This window comes from Bacillus rossius, chromosome 2 (genome assembly GCF_032445375.1).
Source record: "Bacillus rossius redtenbacheri isolate Brsri chromosome 2, Brsri_v3, whole genome shotgun sequence".
Classification (NCBI taxonomy): Eukaryota; Metazoa; Arthropoda; class Insecta; order Phasmatodea; family Bacillidae; genus Bacillus; species Bacillus rossius.
In genome coordinates this window covers 11,537,416-11,561,145 of record NC_086331.1, presented here as the reverse complement: position 1 = coordinate 11,561,145, position 23,730 = coordinate 11,537,416, and the positions used below count along the sequence as shown (strand labels likewise).

At 36.2% G+C, this 23,730-nt stretch overlaps 2 protein-coding genes across 5 annotated transcripts in view; one reads left to right on the top strand and one right to left on the bottom strand.

The window, feature by feature from the left end:
* LOC134529100 (vitamin K-dependent gamma-carboxylase) overlaps positions 1-6,423 on the top strand; it is a 98,492-nt gene extending 92,069 nt beyond the window's left edge. For 2 of the 3 annotated variants that reach the window (XM_063362832.1, XM_063362833.1), the window contains one exon: positions 4,704-6,423. In XM_063362832.1, the coding sequence (XP_063218902.1) occupies positions 4,704-5,143 (440 nt within the window). In that variant the 3' untranslated portion in view covers positions 5,144-6,423. The remainder of the gene's footprint in view (positions 1-4,703) is intronic. The other variant, XR_010074462.1, reaches the window with a different exon arrangement.
* Positions 6,424-9,179: 2,756 nt separating this feature from the next.
* The window catches only part of LOC134529099 (acidic mammalian chitinase-like), a 48,784-nt gene continuing 34,233 nt past the window's right edge, over positions 9,180-23,730 (bottom strand). For both annotated transcript variants that reach the window (XM_063362830.1, XM_063362831.1), the window contains 3 exons: positions 20,780-20,995; positions 18,975-19,185; positions 9,180-18,833 (listed from right to left, as the gene is read on the bottom strand). In XM_063362830.1, the coding sequence (XP_063218900.1) occupies positions 18,687-18,833; positions 18,975-19,185; positions 20,780-20,995 (574 nt within the window). In that variant the 3' untranslated portion in view covers positions 9,180-18,686. The remainder of the gene's footprint in view (positions 18,834-18,974; positions 19,186-20,779; positions 20,996-23,730) is intronic.

Sequence of the window (23,730 nt, the reverse complement as noted above, 5' to 3'; positions counted from 1 at the left end):
CCGTAATCTAGACCATGACCGATATATTTCCCAAAATCCCCAATTTTTGATGTGTAACATCTTGGCTCTATGTATACAGCATTCTGTAGGAGTAATTTCGTAGATAGAACAGAAGTCGCGTGGAACAGAAATGTGCAACCACGGTGCTGCCATCTGTGGCGGATGGTGCGAACCGAAGTTCACAAAGCCAAAGGAAAACTTTGTAGTATTAACTGTATAATGAATTTTAACAAGTTGGGCAATATTTTAATAAAAATGAAATAATGAAAAAAAAAATACTTTCAAAATTTTTGTCACTATCAACATTTTAGGTTTTTTTTTTTCAATCATTGACTACTGGTTTCATTTTAATATTGTAATTGACTCACAGAGTTACAAATGTCTCAGTGGATAAGAGAAGGCCACATCATAAATAGCTCGCGAACAGAGTGAACATTCATGTCTAGACCCACATTGACGCAGCTATTTGCAAGGAGGATTACATTTCAAGTCCCTTTGTGAGGAGCTGTAACTGACATGTTGCATTCTGAACCATTATACAAAATCATTGTGGAGTACTTCAAAAGCTAAAATATGAGGGCTTACCGGTGTTGTGTTTTATCTGATTGCGGAATTAGTGAGCGCCACCACGTGAGTGGGCACGTGGACCCGACTGGAAACTTACTCAGGGCGTCACGTGGCCCGTGTGCGGCGAGATATTGGCCCTCCTGACTCCGGCGTTGACACCTGTATCTAGCCCGCTCGCAGCGTCGGGCACGCTCCTTCCTAATCGCAGTGGGCTATTAGGGCATCCCACACGCTGCTGACTGGAGGAAGGACCCACCTGGCCCCCAAACACAAAAACACGTGACTCGTTTAAGTTGGTTTATTTAGACTTTACACGCCCTCTTACACTCCTCTCTTTACATGGTCGAAACGCCCGAGGCACGAATTGGTATAGATTGGGGATGCGAACCACACACGTGGCCGCCCCAAGCTTTTACGTAGAGTGAATGCTAAAAACTCCTGGGAGTATAAAAACTATTTAATACACAGCCCCACCGACTGAGAGAAGCCCCGAGGATACTAATAAAGCAGTTTAGATTAATTAAATATACAGAACTACCTATCAGTGAATCAACGTTGAGGTCCCCGGGGTGTCTGCAGAGACGTCCGCCCTCGGCCGGCTGAAGAAGGAGATTTGGGCGAGCCAAGGCTCGCGGCGGAAAACATGGCGTCCTTCGCGCCGAACACAATTACTGTTATCATTTGTAAGACTGCGCGCCCCGGGTTATTAGAAAGAATAACATGAACCTCTTACAAAATTAATACATACATACCCACGACCAGACTTTCTTTAATAACTACATGTACATGGAAAACAGTTTAAATAAAGTTTTATATTAGTTCCGTTGTCACCGGCTAGGGAGTGTCCTTGACCGTGCTTGCAATTACTTTACTAAAATTATCTAATTAAGAATCAAAAGAACATTCACTCGGCTGACCTGCCGTAACATTACTTAGGGGTTAAAAGAAAAAGGCTTACAATATTAATTTAGGTGTTTTAGTGGTACGAAGCACTGAAGCCAAGCGCTCTCTTGCGGCAGTTCGTGGCACGCAATTCAAACTCGCACACGACTACGTACGTATCGGTACAAATGCCGGGCAGGATAGGGATGGGGAGGGAAACGGAGGATGATCGGCTGACGTCAAATAGTGATTTTTTATTTACTGTTAGAGTCGAGATATTTTTTCTCAGAGTATAGAGTTTAATTTTATTGTATGAGTGTTTAAGTGAATATTTTCTATTTAGTGTTTTATAAATTATTATGGTTTGTTTATCAATTCGTTAATCAGATATTTTTAAATATTATTTAATGGCTTTAAAATATGTGATTATGTTTGATTTTTAAAATATGGTGTAAGTATAAGTAAGTACTCTTTGTAATTATTTGTGAAGTCCGCTAGGTAGGGTGGTGGCTAACACTTATTCCTCGACTGAGGGAGAGTGACTGTTCCCAAGACGTCGGCAGTCTGAAGGAAGAGACTGACAGTGGAGTGGGCCATGTGCTGGCAGATGAGTTGTCAGGGTTGTCAGGCTTTTCGTCTTTCCCGTCACACAAAGATTTCATCAAAGACCAGTAGCAGATTTCATTGCTCAAACTTTTGGCTTTCAAATAAGGCCAGGCACTTGAATATTGAGCCGCTTGGAATTTTGTTTTGTATACCATGCTGATAGTAAAAATAAAATCAAAAATACAGATTTTAAATTTTCTGTAAGTAAAATTTCAGTAAGTTTGGTATTCTTAGCCTTTCTATTCATAACTGCGTAGAATATTTGGCCTGCATCTCCTCATTTAGCTTGTGACTATTAACAAGAAGTTATCAAGCCCCGCATTGGGCCTTTCCATTTTCTGTGGGCAGGAGTATAGTATTGAAGGATTTTACGATTTTTTTCGCAGCCATAGTAATATGATTTTTCACATATGCAACACGTTTTTTTTTGCTAGAGAGTCAGATCGAGATTTTCCCCACCTCTAATTGTTAAACAGTGGGATAAAAGGAGCAGTTGCAGTAGATACAAAGAAGTTGTTGAAAATTATAATTTTGTTGGCTGACTTCATCCCAACAAGAGTTCGGGAACAGGTGGGTATGTGAATTCAACAGTCTGCAGGTTTGACTAGAGGGTTACTATTCGTGGATTCCTTCATTCGGCCATTATCCTAGCAACAAAGGGGTTGTGGATTAATAACACAATATAGTATACACACTAACACGAAAAAGCCCTATGTTTGTTGTAAATAATGTTAACAGTGATGTAACTATTATATTACTCGAGTATCTGGCTAGTTACGATTGGTGAGTTGTGGGTACTCGAAAAATTTAACGCTCAGGGTCTGTTATTACTGTCACTCTTGATACCAGCTTTACGACCCTCTGTTAATTAGCTTAGGAAATTCATTAATTAAGCCCTAGAAATGCGTATCACCGCCAGGACTATCAGCATATTGTTGTGGTGGTCACTCACCTGATACAACATCATGTTCCACGGGGTGCGGAGTCCGTGGAGATGCCCGGGACCAGCGGCCCTCCTGGGGATCTGGGCGCTGGTGCTACTGCAACCCGCCTGGCACTCGTTCTGTAGTCCAGCCAGCGAACACTCGCCTTTCTGACGGCTGCGTCTCCTTCCACCTCCGAATTTTCCCGGGACTCATTGCTAGAGACCCGGAAAATTCGCGGGTTCATTTCGTGGTATGCTAAATTCAAATAATTATACCTTAGTGCTGCTTCTGTCATTGGTTCACTGTTAATCTGGAGGACTGAGGGCCAATTAGAGACCCTCACTCGTAGAAGTGTCGAATCACAGGCCACCCGGTCGAGACGACTCACAAGTCAGCAGCCAATGAACAGTTGGCATTTGCCCGAGTGTGTAGAGGATATTGGAGTCTATCCTGGAGGTCATTGAACCCGCGAATTTTCCGGGTCTCTACTCATTGCACAGTGGTGGCACTCGTCTGTGAACATGTGACGGGGACGGCTGCATCTCCTTCCAGCTCCAAGCCCGCTCGCCACTCGTTGGGTAGTGGACGCAGCGAATACTACTCGCCCAGGTGCCTACTCGGTCTGCGATTCGTGTTGTGGCTGGTGTCTGCGACTCGGGGCTCCTCTCCTGGCGTACATCACAGCTCGCCAGTGCCCTTCCTCCGGCACGTTTCCCCGCTGCGACTCGCTCGGCAGTCCCGGCCTGCAACCCGCTTGGAGCGGCAGCTGACTGGCTGACACAACGTACACCCCCCGGCACGGACTGTTACACTGCTCGTCTTCATTAGCCTGGGCTGTGGTACATCCACAGACCCGGGCTCAAGCTCGACCGCATCATCGCCCGAGCTTCCACCAAGCCCCAGTCAGGTTTTCAAATCAAAGGTGCCCGGGATAAACTGTCATGGTCGCACACACCTTTAAAATTTTTCCAAACTGCCAAAGCTACATTGTTATCGGCAACTCTAACAGGTCTCCAACTTCACTATTTGTCATGCATGTCTATGCACACTCCAGTTAAGTTAAAAACATACACTAGACCATTTGGATACTCGCGCATCTTTACCATAAATGTAGGTTGTTTGGTGATGAATATCTGGTGTGTGTTAAAATAACAGACTGACAAGTTGAAAATGACATAGTCAGGTTTGCAAGTATCGATACTACAGTGAAACCAGTCTTTAATCCAGCACGTTTGAAACTATGGCCATGTCACATTCACGGGAATACCAAATGCAAAAGTGTAAAATGTGAAATTCAACCCGCTGGGAAATGGGAAAATCTGTACTGAAATTTAATCTACAGTAATGGTAAACTCGGAGCAATCTGAAAATGTTGGCAACACAGTAATGTCACCAGGGTCAACAGACAGGATCAACCAGAAAAAATCTTAACATGAGCTGCTTGATTGGTGCTGGATTACAGAATGTGTGGAACCATAGAATGCCAAACTAAAGACTTTACTGCATCATCTGCAAGGCTGCATCCCCATTAAACTGTTGAAGTGATATTGTTATTGAGGAGTAAACATGGAAACTTACTTTTGTAATGTCAATGTTCAAATAAATCAATGACTTATTTTTCTGGTTAGTTACCACATCATGGATATTCATTTTTTTATATATACTTGTGCTTACCTGTATGTAATTTTTTTTTGTATTTAATAATTATTTTGTGTTTTTTAGGTTTCACACTTGAAAATTACATCAGCCCAGACTTGGCTAATGTCACTGTAACAGTTCTGTCAGGTTCTGTCAGAGTTGAAAAGGAACAGCATATGACCGCACAGAGATACAATAATGCAACATTCATAAAGGAGCAGATACTAAATGCAGGGCAGAGTACTGCAGTACCAAGTGGCACATTCCACAAAGTTCATACCATTTCTGCAGGACCATCAAGTTACATGTACATATACTTCAATGAAACCAAGCAGTTAAATGAACAGTCAGGGAATAATGAAGAACCAGACAGTAACAAAACTGTGGAACCAGGTATTTTTGGTTGTGTATTGAAGGAAATAAGAGGTTTTATCAGAAATGTTTTTAAGGCTATTAACTTTATTATAAATGCAATATTGAATATTATATTTTCTGTTCCAATGGATGTTGGTACAAAATTTTAATGTTTTTTTATTGTTTATAAAGCATGAGTGATTTTACTTAGCTTTCTCTTTGAGATTGAAATGTTATTTAGGAACATCTATATTGTGCTTGAAAATATATTTTGTGTTTATATTATTTTCAATGTGTAATAATGATAATGTAAACTTTTCCTGTCCAGTACCCATTGTTTTTTTATATGTATTGGATACGTTAATATTGACAGTTCTCGTGTGATAAAAAATATTTGCATTGCTAAGATTGTGTACGTGTATTGTTTTATGTATCACATACAATGTGGTACTTACTGAAATGATTTATAAATGATAAGTGGAAACCCAAAATATTTTTTTGTGATGAATATGGTACTTTTTACTTGTTTTCAGTCTTGTCCATAATGAGGATGTTAGTTGGCTCCACTAATTGCCAGACATTTTGCATTTATGTTATCCCTGCCTAAAGTGGTAATTCCTAGGTAATGTTCCTTTTAATTGTAAAGGTGTATAAAACCTTGGAATAAAATTATAATTTTGTAAAATAGTATTTAGTGAGTACTCTGTTGGGGCATTGTGTATTATTGCTGTTCAAGCACTTATTCTTATTTATCACATAAGAGTTAAAAGAGTGCATCCATCACCGTCTGAGTTTGTCAGACATAGGATTGAGGATTGGAGGTGACTACACAAAAGTTTTGGTGCTCAACTGGATTAGACATCCATACCTTGGTTGAAGCTTTACTGTGAGAAATGTTGTCACACATAATTATTTCATAGAATCATGGAGAGTCATTGAAAATGGAGTTAAACAAAGTTTTCTCTTGCTTCTACCAAACAACTTGGCAGCCTATTTGGTTGCATGTCTGAACCTTTTATTAGCAGTGAGGCTAGGAGGGATCCAAGTTTTGTTCACTGTAGTGGGGGATGACTGCTATCCCTCCAGACATTTGGATACTACAACAGTTGGTAGTCACTTGGTTTCTTCACAAAGTCACTTTTGATCACTACATTTTGATTGTGTCACTTTTTACCAGTTACGAAATTGTTGCATGTACCACATTAATGTACAATTAACAGTTGTTTAGTTTTTGTTTAATTTTATTATTTTCAACAAATGTCAAAGGTCATAACCATGTGTCTAAATATATGTCATTTCTTGCCCAACCGTGATTTTTCACGGTTTAGCTATCGAACAAATGTGTTTGATCGTGTAGTTATAAACCCAATTTTGCATTTAATGAGCCATTTATTATTATTATTATTATTATTGTAGTATTGATACTCCTAAATATACTCTATTCATGATACTTGCTTTGTTTTATTTATTGCTCAGTTTCATGTTACTCAAAAACACTCGGATGTAAGATAAATCAAAACACTAATGAACGATGAAACAAAATTGGTTACCGATTGTATTATGTTCAGTGTAGTAGTTCTTCGTAGTACAGTTTTCTGAATTCTTATATTTTATTATTCATTAATTTTTTCCACATCTCTTAAAATTTGTAATTTTATTTTAGACGTAACTTTTCTCTTGCAGTCATAGTAATGTGAACTTGTTTAAAGCCAATTACTGAAAGTCCACATAACTTAGTTGTTGTTTCACTTTACCATGAAAATGTTTTACATGAAACCTGGTTGTCACTGATAACCAAATAACTTTTGGCGCTGCCTCGCAGTGCACATAGCAGTTTCCAGACACACTTGTAAAAATAACATTAATGAAGAGAAAATGAGAAAAAAAGTTAGAGGTTGAAGAAGAAAGGGCTTCAGAGGAAATACAGAAGAGAAACTTGATGAAAGAAAGAGCATCAATTGCATCTGAAAAAGAAAAGCTTAAGAGTTTGAGAAAACATGACGAAGAAAGAAGCAGCATTACAGGAAAATTGTTTGAAGTGGCAAGTATAAGATTAAAAAAGGCTTGTCGTGAGGGGGGTTTTCGGGTCGGCATAAATAGAGATCTTGGGCACCACCACGTGGGTGGGCACGTGGACCTGGCTATTGAATCTGTCTCTGAGCCGTAACGTGGCCCATGGGGAGCTAGGCTCGATTTCCCCCTGCGCGGATACACTGGAACTTACCGGGCACGCTATGTTATCAGCGAAGACAACTGCCAGTGGGATCTTGAGCTGCCCCACACATCTCGGTCTCTGTACTGGGAAGCTCGTGGTCGAGAGATGAAAGCAACTGAGTCAGGGTGACTATTCGGGTTTATTGATGCCAACACGTACATTGAAAAGACTCTGAGTAATCACACAATGAGGAGTTGTTACGTACAAAATAGTTAATGTTGCCAACGGCAAGTAGTCCAGCTTAAATGCTGACCAGGACACAGCGTGGCCTGGCCCCCGAAAGTACAAAGATCGTCGTGATATCTAAAACCCTCCAGAGAGTTTTAAACATTTGGGTAAAACAGTCTACCACCGGGGTAGGTCTTGAAGATGAATAGAAAAATTTTAAAGATATGCAACGACGGCACATGTTAACAAGTTGAAGTCAATGAATGAGGTGCGGAGATGCTCCCTACTCCGGATGGCGAACGGAAGAGGATGTCTATTGACCCAGGGTGTCATGGCCGCAGGAAGTGGTGCATTTACCGTTAGTCGATTAATATAGCAAAGTAAATATACATAACATGTTTAAACCTTTCAAAAACTACACGTTAATTTAGGATTAATTACTACATATTACAATTATTTATTAAGTTCATTATTTTTAAAGGGGAAGACTTCACCGCCCAACTGAGGGTGCTGCTCTGTCTTCATAATTAGCTGAAAACAATTACCCTGGGGAAAAAGATAGAAATAGTAAAAGAAAACCATACTTATTAATTTGAATAAATTATAAATGGTATGAGGCGAGAGGAGAGGGGGTTGGCAGCGGCGTGAGACACATCGGGCTTAACCCTGGTCGACGTCAGGCTGTGGCTCAGGACATGGAGAAATAGTAATAGAAGCTATGCTTGAGGATGTGCATAATGTAAGACAATATTCAGCTAATCATTGAAATAAGTAAATAAAAAAAATATATCAAATAATTTTTTTAGAAAGCTTATGAACAATTAAATTAAAATAACAGTAATGTAATCAGTTCTTGTGTTGTGTAGAAAGTATTATTTATTCATCTGGAATTTTGAAAAGCATAGTGGTGTTCAAGAGACTGGAATTAATCTAACAGTCCTATGAAATGTCACTGGAGTAGGAAGTTGCTATGACTGCATGAACTAAATCAATTAATTTAAATATATTTTATTATTCTAATTTTAACTCCTGAGGTTTTTTTTAAATTAGTATATTTATGATTAAAGTTTTTCCTAGTTTCTTTTGACTTTGCTTATAATGCTGTAAAGTCGGTTTACGGACGATAATTTTACGTGATAACGTCATAAGAAAACATTGATGAAAAATTGCATACTTTATAATTTTTAAATATTATTTACAGTTTTTGCAAATTTAATTTAAATAATTTGTTTAAATATAATCACGAACAATTAGTTAAAAAGCCCGCCTTAACCTGTTTGATATTATAGAATTTCTTGCATGGTGGTTTGCCAGTTCTTGCACGCTCTGCTCAGGCGGAACGTGACAATTTTTCGTGCATGCAGCCGGCGTTCATCAATTTATAAGAAGTTATCACGTAAAAAAAACAGCATTATTATAATCATTGCAACAAAGAAAAGCACAACATGAACTTGTGTACCTTCAAAGAATGTTTCTGAGCTTTTTATTTAACATATATCTTCCTATACATATTTATTATTGTTTGTAATATTTATTCCATAATTTTTTAAATTATTTTGAAAGATAATCCCTTTGTCAAAATTTTAAATGTTCAGATATTAGTTTTTGTAAGCCATTTTGACAAATGGTTAGTTGTCACTTTTTGGTCACTTTTGGAAACTAGAAAGTCACTTTCTTCAATACTTTAGGGGAGATAAACTACTTTGAGGCCTGTTATAGTTAATTCCTTCAACAGCCCTGATTTGTGACCTGCAATTCTGGCCATAACATCATGAAATGTAAAGCTCAATAAAACATGCATAAATAAATAGCAAGACATACCATTGGAAAAAAAATATATGTATTTTTCCACATCACAAGTCATTTACAATATTAACTATAGAAGTATTTTAAAAAATACATTTTAGATCAGCATGCATCATAAGCTACAAAATTTCTATGTTTAGTTACATAAACTGGAATGTGAAAGATTTTAACAGTTAACTATTAGAACAGTATTTCTGAATATCATATATGTAAAGCTTTTAGTGTTAACAAAGTTAACCAAATAGACAAACATCTACAGATTATGCTTAAAGCAAAAGTAACAGGTACAGACATTTATTTTTCCTCCAACAAAGAAAGGAATGCAAAATATTGATTTAAGTATGATTTCCACAAGCCTGGATCCATGACATATGCATGCTATATAGTTTATAAATAGCTATTAAGACAGCACTTTTAAATGCACAAGCACTCCCTAGTAGTGTAATACTAGTGTAAGAAAACTATAAATGGTCACCAAAAAATTTCTTGAATGTAACAAGCTTTTTAGGATATGGTGAGCCAATCAATAGCATGCAAATAATATTAATATCTACCATCAAATGGTTAAATTTTAAGTAATAATTAAATTATATAACAACTGATAGGAACAAATATAAATAATGTTTTACATTTTCATTTAAAATCCTTGGAAACAGCCATTTTTATAACTACAAAACATTTTTTCCCCCCATCATTGCAGTATAATAAAGTATTTAAATTACCATATTTTACCATCTTATACTATTTATAGGATAACTTTTACTTGGGGTCATATACAATTCAGATCAATTTAATTTCAACAGATATAGATGAATATGAATTGCTTGCTAAATAACAACTGTTTTATTATAAAACATAAAAAAATCTAACCTTACATTATAAATAGTGAAAGGTTATGTTATGTTTAAGTAGAATATAAAAAACAAATGTTACCTCTACAACAAATCACAAAAGGTTAGGTTTTTATAATTTTGGATAAGGGGTTGTAAACAGAATATTTAACAGGCACCTAGGTTGTTTCAAAAGATAATTTTAATTAATTTAATGTATGGTAACAATATGTTTAATAAACAAAATGATTTTTCATGATAACACCAAATCTTAAATGATATACCTATATAAATATTCAACACTGAATACATATACAACTATAATACATTAATTCCACTATACTTGACTGGAACTACATATCTTTAAATAAAAGATCAACCTGAATGTGACAAATAGCTTACCAAAGGAAGTTAAATACAAACAACTTTTATTTCAATTGTAACAATGTCACCAAAGCAAAAAAAAATTACGCTTGCTTGCTTTTATGCTGCCAAACACTATACAATTATGATACTTTTTTTTGAGCAATTCTACACTTTCTTGGAACTAGTTTTGTAGTGTAAGTTAATGCATATATTGGGTCTTACCTTTAAAGTATGATTTAATTATACATATTACACAGACAATAGAGATTTACAGTTTTTCGAGATAATGCAAATTCATGATTTATTAAAGTGAACGTTTACATGACAAGAGTACTGCATTACAAATAACATTTCACAAGCAATGTTACAATTTGTCAACTTAAGAAATTTTAGCTAACACAAAACAACCATAACACTACTTGTAGAGCATTTACAATTTACACGAAAGAACAACATACTATAATTAGAATAATTTTCATTAATATTTGGTAATTTATTCAATTTTGTTTGCAGTGGTAATGAGGATAAGGACAGTATCACACTATTCAATGAACAAATGTAAGAAAAAAAAGTTATCTCCCATAATAAATCTCAAGGGAAATACTTGAGTCAGGTAACGTTAAATACTGTGCAAGCATGAATGGGTTGGAAATGTTGAAACTGATTTACTGTAGTGTTTACAAAATTGTCACCACTACCATGTTTTCCTTGGCATAGTTTGATCTGGGCTGCTCTACATCATCTAATTTGATAACGGAAGAAAGAGCGGCATCTGGGCTATAAACACGACTGTACGTTTGCTGCCAAACAAAAAATGCTCTATGCTATGCGATAGACCTTACAACCCATCTAGAACAATTTGTTTCTGACTCCATGATGCTTTTGTCATGGCCATGTGCTCGCTGAGGTTGTTTTTATTTTATGGCACAAAGTGGCATTATTTTTAGCTGAAAGTGATATTATTTTACGAAGTTATTTTGCATATTTACGTCAATTTTGACCCAAATATTTACATCTTTCTTTTCAAAATACTAATAGAGTCATGTAATTTAAACAGCACACAGCTTATCACTCGTACCAGCATTATAAAGTAATGCACACGGAGCAAAATTATATCTAAATATACTATACTACAATAAAAAATGGCATAAATCTACATTTGGCCAAAGAATACAAAATGTTGATTTTTTGGAAATTTTATTTGGTAGAAGGTGACATAATTGTTGGAAGGAACTAAATTCTGAATTTTAAAGCTTTTATAATTTTATTAAGTTAAAAACTACATAACTTGTAACTGGAGGCTTGGTGTACAAGTAAAACCTCTATCGTATTTCAGGGAACATGTCCAGCCTTTGCTTTAGGTTAGAACTAACCTCAAAAATGTCTAAGTGCAGAAACAAAATAAAAACCTAACCTCTAAAGTTGGCAGGATTATAAATACCTAAGAGAATAAAAAAAGCACTTCTTAATAAATAGCCTGTTTTTCCTAAAAAATATAATTTTTTTAAAAATTTCTTTAATATCTTAACCGTTCATCCTGGGTTAATCACATCTTTTAAAGGCTGAGTCATGATCACAAGTTACATGAACACCAGCAAGTTGTACATCACAATAATAGTAAAGGTTTCTTTCCTTTATATACCAGTAACAATATGTACTCTATTTGCAATGATTTATAAACATAGCAAAATTCTTAAATACGTAGCATCTGGCTGCTTTAATTCACATAGTTTAGTACTGAAGAGTATTATTGATTTTGCCGGTGATGTGTTTTTTAACAACAGTGATGATGTGGATGGATAAACACCAAATAACAGTCAGAAAAATAATATATGCAAACATTTTTCATTGTTTTCATGCAATTTTGGAACCCACATTATCATTTAAATTGATGTAAGTTAATTATTAAACTGTCTTTTTGCAGTATTTTATAAAAAGTGAAAAATGGCTGAAATTAACGTAAAAAAATTGCATTATCGCAAATGCAATAAATGCATATTCCCAGTCATTAGTCATGTGAAAAAAGTGTTGCAGAACTTTGAACAAAATCTCTATACTTTTTGCAAATGTATGCAACTATTTTACTTTATATAGAACATGAACAGAGAGGGCAATATAAATGTATGTTAACATCCCTTTTAAGTAGTTTTCTTAACTGCAGAGACGAATGTTTTCAACCCACGTTTGCTCATAGCGACATGTGATACCATTCTTATACAGATATAGATATTACCTTTGACATGCAATATGTAAGTATTGATTAAGTACATGTTTACCAACAAATATATATCTCAAAGTGTTTCATGTATTGTAACCAAATTTATCGTGTGTGCAGGATGTTAATAAATAAAGTTACTTTTAGTGCATTCAACCAGTTACTGCTATGCAACACAACAGGATGTCCACATTCTGGAAAGTCAGGAAAAATTCATGAAAATTGATTAGTGATAAGTAATTTGAGAGGAAAATGACATGCTCCCGTCTGCCATCACCCAGACAGTAAGAGCATTTTGTTTAAGGTGTTGTTTTAGTGCATACAGTGTTTTATCGCATAATCGTCGCACATTTTATACTAAAATAAAGTTTGAAAAGTAGGGGTGCGATGTTTATGCCAGAGGAAAAAAAATGTTAGGTAAGTTATTCAAAACACAAAACCCATTCATGGAAAGTACATTTATTTAAAAATGAAGTATAAAAGAGCACACTAAACAATTTAAATTAATAAGTTATGCAACAAAAATATTTCTTCAACTTTAAATAGAAAAACAAAATCTGTGACCAGAATGTGAGCCTGAACGAACGCATAACTATCGTCGTAGTACACACTTACCATGAAAGAGTGTGGGCCATCAGATGTAGTTAACTCGGCACCCGACAGAGTGCGCGCATTGCATGCAATCGGCAAGATATTGATATTCGACTACGTGTGCGCGCTCTATACGGGAAGCAACATAATCAAACATGAATGACGCCAACTAGCGCTGGCTACATTTTTGTAAGTGGTAACACTGCGGCGACGCAAACGAACAGATAAAGGTTATAACGTTTAAAAACGTCTTTAAAAGAAAATGTACACATCAGACAACTTCGTATATCCGTTAAATAAGTAAGGAGTAATGGCTTGATAGATATTATATTTCTACTTTAAAATACATTGTTTTATACGGAATAAATACCCACACAAAGCACTAGGAATCTAATAGCGGGACCAAAAACATCATGTGACGTTTACGCGAGTTTTTTTAATCCAAATTTTGACGCCCTAAAATATAGGTGCGACGATTATGCGCGTGCAACGATTATGCGACAAGAGGGTAGTCATGAACACTATAAAATGGCTAATGAAAGTTTGTAATAATTTTCATTTTATAATTCTATGATGCATATGGAGATGGTGGAAGTAGGATTTTCTTTGTTGCTTTCAGAAAACTGCAAAATACATATATTATAAAAATAAAAAAGGTATGGAAATTTGAAATTTGAAATTCTCATTAGGAAAAGCCAGAGAAATTTTATCAAAGATTTGTGTGGACACCCTGAACCACGAACACCTTTTACTTTGGTAAAAGTGAAATACCACACATGCTGATAATTCCTCCATATATTACTACAATAATAATCAATTTACAACAATGTACAGCACCAGTATATACAACACCATTAAGATTTAGCAATTATAAGAATATGTGGATGCTTAATTAAAGCTCTTATAAATGGTATAATTGGGATATAGGCAGCCCCCCTACTTTTACTTAAAATTAATCATTCAAAATCTGAATGAACAAATGATAGAGTTTGGTTTGGTTAGGTTATATATCACACGGTTATACACAGAAGCTATGCAACTGCCAATATTATAATGGGCTTTGAACCACTTGGGAGCTAACTCAGTTTTCATAATTCTGAGCCATGCCAGGATATTGGGACTGAGCTCATGATTCGCTAGTGACCACTGCATCCAAGGACACAGTAGAGGATACATTTTCATGTTATAGATGCAGTTTGTTCCCAGAAAAGAAATTCAGAATCCTAATTAAGGTTGTACCACAAAGTTATATACAGAATAGAGCAGAAACAATTACACGGTTAAGAACTTAAAAATCAACACACTTACAGATAACTGAATAATAACAAACAAAATGGTGATACATAATGTTTGTAGGTAAATTTATACATATGAAATACCTACATCTCTACACTTTGGCTGACTTTTTGCAGGACATTCAATGGAATTAGTTTGAATTTGAGCTGTGCAAAAATTAGGAAGATACCATGGCACTTGAGTTTTCCCCTCTCCTTCCCCACTCGACTTATCTTGTTCCTCCTCTATTCTTCCACCGCATGCACACAATTGATATTTTTGGGTACATAAGAAGCGGGCTTAGCTGTCTCAGCCCGCACGTCGTCGTCTATGAGAAAGACGCAACACTTTGTCCCAGCGAGGTTCTTCGGGTGAGTTGTGGCAAATTATTAACTTGAGAGTTTCACTGTTGGTGTGTAGTGGCCACACCTTGAGTATGTGGTTTGGACTTATGTCTCTTTCTCTAAATTTTCTGTTCCAGCCACCACTGACAATTTTACGTCTGGGTTACTTGTGTTTACGGGCTGCACACCGTTGTAAATGACTGCCATGATTTCCCGCAGTTCCTCCTGGAGGCACTTGTATTATTTTCATGTTTTTGGTATGTTACTCCTTGCTTTCTCGTCTTCCACTTCTTTCACTTTTGCTTAGTGGTCGATGGAAAATTTTGTAAAGACAAAGTAAATCTCGTCCAGTTTTGAGTGATTGGGCAGCATTCTATAATCTCCATGTATTACTGCTCATAGTTTTATTAGAGCTGTAAACGTATACAGTTTAGCTTTATCTATAAATAATCATATAACAATAACCACATAATATAATTTTATCCTGTATCTATTGAGTTAAAGTTCCATTATCTTAGAGAATTCTTTTATATTGAAACAGCTATAGCTTGTACTTTGGCTGGTTGTGTAAATTCTTAATTAAACACACACTTTTAAGACTTCAGGTACAGTTTGATGCTTGCTGAATGTTTGACGATAGCTTACCCTGCTGCATCTTCTACACACTTATCACGTAGTTCTTTGCCCCAGAAGCCATGTATGCTTATGAGCATCAGAACTGTCTTTTAAGCTTAAATGTTTTTTTCACATTTTACATAGTACTTTTCTAGTTACGTTAAAGTTTGAAGAAGTTTAATTTCAGATTTTCGCTCAATCTTTTACTTTCATCCAAAACAAGGTTTAATAAATCTGCACCAGGCGCAAAGTACCAAAGATATAAAATGTGTCCTTAGAGGTGTTTCGCTGTCCTCTTTGTGGTTCCCCCCCCGACCCTCTGTCCTTCCCCTCTCCTCTTCTGTCTTAGCGCATACGTACTAGTGTTCTGTTAGTCCATTTTTTTTGTTTTTCTATGTTTGTTGACCATATTCCTGTTATGGAATATTATGTGGTGTTTAGATCCTGTTGCCAACAGCAATTTTTTTCTTAATTTGTGATTTTTTCTTTTGGGTTTTTGTAGTTTTCTTCTACAGACATACATGTGTTTAGCAATGTCGTATGTCCAAAAGCTTACATCAAGTCACTGAGTGTCATGTTTGCTTATAAAAAGCAGCTTGGATTCAGATTAGTAGTAATATAGTCTTATGTGGGTCCAGAGGTCACGCTGAGGTACGTTATGGCAGCGCCGTAAGTCGAACTTAGTTTGCAGTCTGGCATGTGGTGGACATGTCCCTAACGTAAGTGTCCTTGTCTCTTGTCTAAATTTTTTTTCGTTTCCACGTTTATCAATTTCAGTTTGGCTAAGTGTTGTTTAGGCTCGCGTGGCTGTCAATGCAAATACTTTCTGCTTTTTCTCTGCCATGGCAACCTCTCGAGTTGCCCTTGTGAATTGCTGTTTAATACTTCTTGGTTCGCTGCTTAAACAGTTAACTGAGTTAACTACATGTCTATTGATCATTGTTTTTTGATCCCTACTGCGACAGCTATTTTAGAGTATCTTTAGGAGTTCCAGTTTTTTCCCTGGATGATACATACACACACGCAGGATAATCTCTGTGGTTCACATATTTTAAAAACATATCAATTTTTTGTTAATGTTTTAAGTACAATTTTCATTAAGGGATAGACCCCTTTATAATATTTCTTGTGTGTTTGCTGTGTATGTATCCAAATTTTATTTAACCTTCAAGTCATACGAGTGATACATAACTATCACTGTCATTGTATTGTTATGCTCATAATGCACATAACTGAAATTGCATCACATTATCATGTAACAGTTTTGTTAACCACTGCTCTTTTTTGAGAAAATAACTTTTCTATACATGGGCTTAGAAATTGACAATACTGGTCATTAACACATCAAAACACACTCTTTGTGTCCATGTACTAGAACGTGGTTCCATTCCTGTGCCGATTAATCATCTGGAGTCCAACTCAAGCAGAATTTGTAACCTACTGGGTTTGGAGTAGATCCAATATGTTGCAAATCTAATTATGTAATCTTTTTGGACTCCATGCTTGTGCTTTAAACCTAAATATGCATCATCAATTTAAATACTCCACTGCCTACTAGTACAATAACCAGTCCCAACTCTATGTGCTTTAGTTGTTGGTGAGAATTGAAGTCTATTGTGATTGAGTATGCACCAGTATACTTAAATTTCTTCTTGAATGTAACTTGTTTACACAGCGTGATTTACATGAGCACATATATTCTACATGCTAACACAACAAGCGAACATGGAGACCATTCACAGTCTTGGAAATAAGACATGAAAAGTAGCAGAAACGTTCTTCATACAACTGCCATTGAAGTCTGCAGTTGGGAAACTCAAAAATACAAATGAGAAATGAATGACCAGTATGATCTTCAAAGTATGGCCCAAGAACACCAAATGCACTAATTGAGGATTTCATAATGCCCAGTCTCTACAGTTCTCTTTGCTGCCATCCATTTTGGTAAAAAATGTGCCATACATCTTGGTGAAACAGAAATTGATTGTTCAAATTTTTAAAGGTTACAATTTTAAAGTTCCAATTAGATGTATAATTTGATTTTAGGGGTAAAGTGAAGTTTGATTCAATGGCAACAAGTAGAATGTCAAGGGCTATACAGAAATAATGAATTAGACCTGCGTTCACAGTTGTGACTTTTGACACAGGAAAGTATTACTCCTGATTAACTTGCAAAGATTTTGCTTGACTAACTGAGCAAGAGCATAGAGGTCATTAGAGAAGGATGGGCGTGAACTGGTTAGATGTAGATGCGATGGAATGCATTGTGGGGGAAACAAGTTTGTCTCGAGAAACATGTGGTCAACGAGGAACATTTCTGAATTCAGTATCGTTTAATATGCCCGAACTGTTCAACTTCCTTGGGAGTCAAAATGTCATTACAAAACATGCTATGTTATAGTAGTAGGATCATTGTTTACGAATAACATTTAAATTGCCAATGTTCAAAAGTTTTCTGACCAATGCTAAATGACTACATAGGGCTGTAAACCACTTAAACCACAAATGTTTATTTTACCACACCTTAAAATGCCAGTATGACAAGGTACTTTAATAAAAATCAAAGTATTTCTGTCCTAACTTATACACTTTAATAATTTAATTACCAAACCAGTAAATCATAGACTAATGGTAATGCAAGACACTGAAATGTTAGTAGTTTAGAGTAATGGTAAACTGTTAGAAATCTTGGATGCTTGAGTGAGATTAAGTGATATATTACATAACACAGAGTTGGATAGTAACTAGAACTCTGTAAATTAATCTCTGATCTTGGTAACATCAAATTTATAATACTTGCCAACTTACTGTGCACGGGGTTATGAAATTTAATCCTGGATGCATATTGCATTTTTGGACACAAGGTAACATAACACTCATTTTAGAAGCTGCCTCAAAAAACTTAATTAGCGGTAGAGTTACAACATAACATAAAAAAATAATTACCACATCATTTAAGGACGCAAAAACGTCCAAATTTTAAAATAAAATGCATGAAAACAGAGGGCTGCTGTTCACAATATAAAACAGACTGTGATAAATATTACAGTATCCATTTTTATGCTTTAAGTAGAGTAAATATTCCTTTTTAAAAGCTGAAATATTTTTTTTTCATTTAAGTACCACTGTAAAAGTTTTATGAACTTGGCCACTGTAAAGTTCTCAATTCAAGAACTCCCATGCAGGCATTTGTAATATTTATTACAAACTGTTCAACAAAAGTTTCCAATGGGGCATACCTAAGCGTTTTCACATACCCAAAGCTTTGGACAAGCTTTTTTCCACCTGTCATAACTCATCATCAGTGAGAACAAGTTTAATATGCCTTGTCAGAGGGAACTTCACATTGCCTCCAGAACAATGACCTTGGAAGTCATCAGTCGATAATGAGAACACCATTGCTCCTGCAAATTCTCCATTCACAATATACTCGGCCTGAAAAAAAAAATTGCATTTAATCAATATCATGTGATAAATAGTAAAGAATTATTACCACTGTTAATGACAACTAACTAAACCGACAAAATTGGGTTTCACTTAAGTAACAACAGTACAAAATAAACAAAACAATATTACCTTATAGGCTAGACTCTGTTCATTTTCATATGAAATCCAGTCTTTGGTGTTAAATGCATATGGGACTCTACTGTTTCCATCAAAAACCACTGAGGCATCTCCATTCTTGAGAAACCAGCACACCTGATCATAGGAAATATATCCATTACTTCCAACTGAACCAATCCCAGTTGCTGGTGCACGTAAATTGTGGTTGTTTGGATTCAATAACCTGAAAAATAATCATGTATAGATAATAATATGAACCAAATTTTCAGTTATACAATCAAACTTCTTTAAACTTGCCACAGTTTCACAAGAGTAGAAACATGCATTATTTATCAACAATTGAAACCAAAATAATTTTTAAAGATAATGTTGATAACATTTCAAATATCAACATTCATTACAAATGATTAAAGAAACATGGTGAAATTACATTATTCAATGACAATTTTGAAAATAGTTGACATAGTTCCCAGGAAAAAAATTCTGTAGAACACATTTTGTCTGCATTTTATTGAACATTAAAACGCATAATTCTTTGTTAGATGGCCATTTTTTTAGGTTTCTTTTTTTTAATTGTTTGGGCTCTATTGTATTTCATATGACTTAGCTGCTTTGACGTCTATTGCTGCTGTTCTACTGTTTAAAAGGTGAAATATTGTAAATATGGTTTAAAAATTCAAAAATAACTTCTTCTGATCACATCAGTCCAGTGGGAGACAAATGATTATAAAGATCATTAAAGTGCATCACACTTTCTTTTGTTGACTGTTTCATTAGTTATGTCACTTCTTTTATATGATTCTGAAGATGAAGCTTTTAAACCTTATTCTATTAATATATTTTTAAAATATTTGCATGAAGTTGGTGTTTCTACTAACTGCATCACAATCACAAATGTCAGCTACTCTTCTCAAAGCACTGTAAGTAATTCTAGAAAATACAGATGGCTAGGGAGGGTTTTCTCTACTGTCTAGTGTGTGTTCATTACTTCAATCATTTGTCATCACAATCATTCCTTGTGAAAATATTCTCCAGTGCTTCCTGATTTACTCATGCCTTATCTTCATAACCATAGACAGTTACAATACTAGTTTCACAACCCCAAACAGGAACAAAGCTGATCACAAAAACAACTTGATAAAATATGTATATGAAACTATACATACTAATGAATCAGCATTACCAAAAACATTACCTAACATGATGAATGCAAGTGCAGAACATAAATTATAATGTAAGCTTATCTATCAGCTCCCAGCGAACATATCAGTAGTTTATAGATTATATAAGAGCTGTCCTAAGTATGTGCAGCTTTCCAGTTCCTGTAACCATCACTGACTATCACTAATTATATGCACAAGATAAAATGGCACATGGTCCTGAATGACAGACACACAAATAAAGATACATTGATAAAGATAAAAATAGTAAATTTAAAAAAAAAATAGTAAAATATAAATCAAACTAATTCATCTTCAGCACAGAGAAACCACACATAAATATCAGTGAAACAGTTAAATCATCTTCTAGTGAAAATCAGATGGCTGATCGTATTACAGCAAGACTAATCAACTCGTTCTGGAAAAAAAAGAATACATACATTAATGTTATAAGGCCTACAAGATCTTATGTGTTAGCTCCGAAGTTAAACGAGGCACGAGTGTGAGACGAGTTTGCCTCACAAAGCCTCTGTCACAGAATAAATAGCTTTGCCTCCTTTTAGCCCATTGGCCAATCAAATATACGCTATACTTTTATCCATCCTAGGTATGTTGTACACCTTTTAAGAAAATATACATAAAAATATACCAACTTACGAGAACGTGTGTCCATATGTTGGCAAACCAATCATAATTTTCTCTTTTGGCATTCCTTTTAGCATCCAGTAGTTAACTGACCAGTTTATATTCAATGTCAGAAAGTACCCTTCATCTCCCATCTGTGGATAAAGTGGTGCATTATATCCAGTCACTGGTAGATACCAGATATAAAAATGATAATCATATGTCATGATACTGATGAAGTCTACGGACCTGAAACACATCAACCAAACAATCACAAAATGTTTACAAGGTTTACAGATCATATAAATATCTAGCGTACCACTAAAATAAAGTTTCTTTTCCTTCCATGAACGAGTAATGAAATGGAGGAGTTCGGGTAAAAAAAGTGATAGATATATATACACACACACGCACACGAAAAAGTATTGAAACCTGGAAAATTGTAATAAAGAATCACTTGGAACTATGCTGGCAAAATGGTTAACAAAAACATTAGACTACAAAAGAAAAAAAATACTAAAACCTCTTTTATGACACAGTTTCTTCAAAGTAAGTACAGTATTTAAATACGTCATTATTTCATTACAATATAGTGCCAAACTCTTAAAATTATTAATGCACACTACAATACTCTGTAAATGCTATTGAGCTACGCAACTTTGGAATATGCCGCTGTGCTTTGCCCTTCACCCCCCCTACTCCCCTTCGCCCTCACTCCGATCTACCTTGCTTCCCTTCAATTCCTTCCCCTAGTGCCTCTGCCATAATTTTCGCACAGGCGCTTCAGCCTGTGTATTTTGGGTATAAAAAGGCTAGGGTGCAAGAGCTTCAATCGGGTTGTGGTCTACAGCAGTGTTAATACGTCTGCGAGTGTCCTGGAAAGGTTCTTCGGGTTAAGTCATAGCATTCTTCAAACTTAAGAGTTTGGTTGTTGGTGTGTTGTGGCCGCAGTTTAAATGTGAAGTCGGACATAGTTTGGTTCTTATAAATTCTTATTTCGGCAGCCACTCAAAATTGTGTCCTGGTTGACTTGTGTTCAGACTGCGGCCATTGTCTTGCGCACCATGACTTTTCCTCAGGTTTCTTTTGAAGTTTACTCGCTTCTTGTCAGTTCCTAGCCTCACGGGTATTGCAATTCATAGGCATTTTAAAGTACTAGTTTTATAAACTCTGAATCTTTGTCCTCTATTAATGTAATTGCATCTTATTTCGCTACGTAAAAATTTTTTTGAATGTTTTAACATAATTAGCTTGCCTCTCTTGTTTTCCGCTATGAGGTTTGTAGAGCAACTAGTGAATTTTGTGAAATAAAAATAGCTAGTTTTTGGCGAACATAACAGCTTGTTATAGTATATTGTCGCGGGTTGAAATTTTGCAGGGTTGTTGAAATCAAATTTAGGGACTTTACTGACGGGACTCTGGGCTGGCTGCTCTGTTCACTCGTCAGCGCAAGTGGCGTGACCATGTAATTGGGGCACGGGGCCGGCGCGGCGCGCTGCGGGCTTGCAGAATTTTGTTTGTTTGTTTGGCCGCGCGCTGGCGCAGCCACGGGCCGCAGTTACTGGGGCGCGCTGTCGTAACAAGCCGCGCGGTGTGGCCTGCACATCGGGGTAGAGGGGGGGTAGTCTTCCCAGATGTTCTAGTTAGTTGTTTAGTAAATTTGACTTCAATAACGAGCTTTTGTTATGCTAGGCGCGGCAGGGCGCGCGAATTTAAGCGCAAGTGATTGGTGACTCGGGGCTCACTCAGGCGGAGGCTATGCGTCTCACCTGTGGTCACGAGTTGTTAGTTCGTTCGTGATGTAGGAATTCAGGCTCACTCAGGCGGAGGCTATGCGTCTCACCTGTGGTCACGAGTTGTTAGTTCGTTCGTGATGTAGGAATTCAGGCTCACTCAGGCGGAGGCTATGCGTCTCACCTGTGGTCACGAGTTGTTAGTTCGTTCGTGATGTAGGAATTCAGGCTCACTCAGGCGGAGGCTATGCGTCTCACCTGTGGTCACGAGTTGTTAGTTCGTTCGTGATGTAGGAATTCAGGCTCACTCAGGCGGAGGCTATGCGTCTCACCTGTGGTCACGAGTTGTTAGTTCGTTCGTGATGTAGGAATTCAAGCTTTCGGGCAGAAGCTATGGCCGACGCCAGAGGCCACGAGTCGTTTAATTTAAGTTAGGTCATAATGTAGTCATCTTCAAGCTTTCGGGCGGAGGCAATGGCCTTCGTCACTAGTCGTTTAGTTATAATTTTTAAAATGTAATGTTCGTTCGGATTTTAAGGGCAGGAGAGGCCCCTACGTTAGTTTTAAGTAATCGATCAAGAAAGGCTTTTCGGAAAATGTGAGTATGGACTTATCTTTGTTTTAATTTTAAGTATTAATTATGATTTGAGGTATTCGGAAGGACTAGGGAAGTGTTTAGTGAAGTTCTCTCATTCTCTCTCTTGTAAGGTCGTTCAATCGTTAAGGAAGTAAAGAGATTATTGTTTTAAATTGTAATCCCGCTATTTAAATGTTCTTTAAAATGATGTTGAGTATTTGACTTTAAGAATAAAATAATTTTAATTAAGTATTATGTTATTTTGCAAAATCTCCTTAGTTCAGCTCTCACCAGACATCCTGTACGGGATGACGAACCTATGATCCTAGGTACAGTAAAGTATTTTATGAAGTTAAGACTAGTTGATGCCAAGCGAGTTGTTTCTATGTAAAGAGCTACGATTCTCGCCCCCCCCCCTCTGAAGGTGGATCGTGACAGAAATGGCGGTGGCACCGGCTAGGTACACGTGACAGAAATGGTGGAGGCGCCGGGTAGGTTCTATTTCTGGAGAGAGAGAGAGGTAGATTTTTATGTTTATTATTAAGTTAGTTTCAGCTTCTGATAGCAGGTTATTAAGAGTTTACTTGAGGAGAGGATTACGGAATTTAATCTAAGAGGAGGAAGTCTTTGAGATTTTTTTTTTTTGACGTAACAGATGTTTATTTGAGGATACT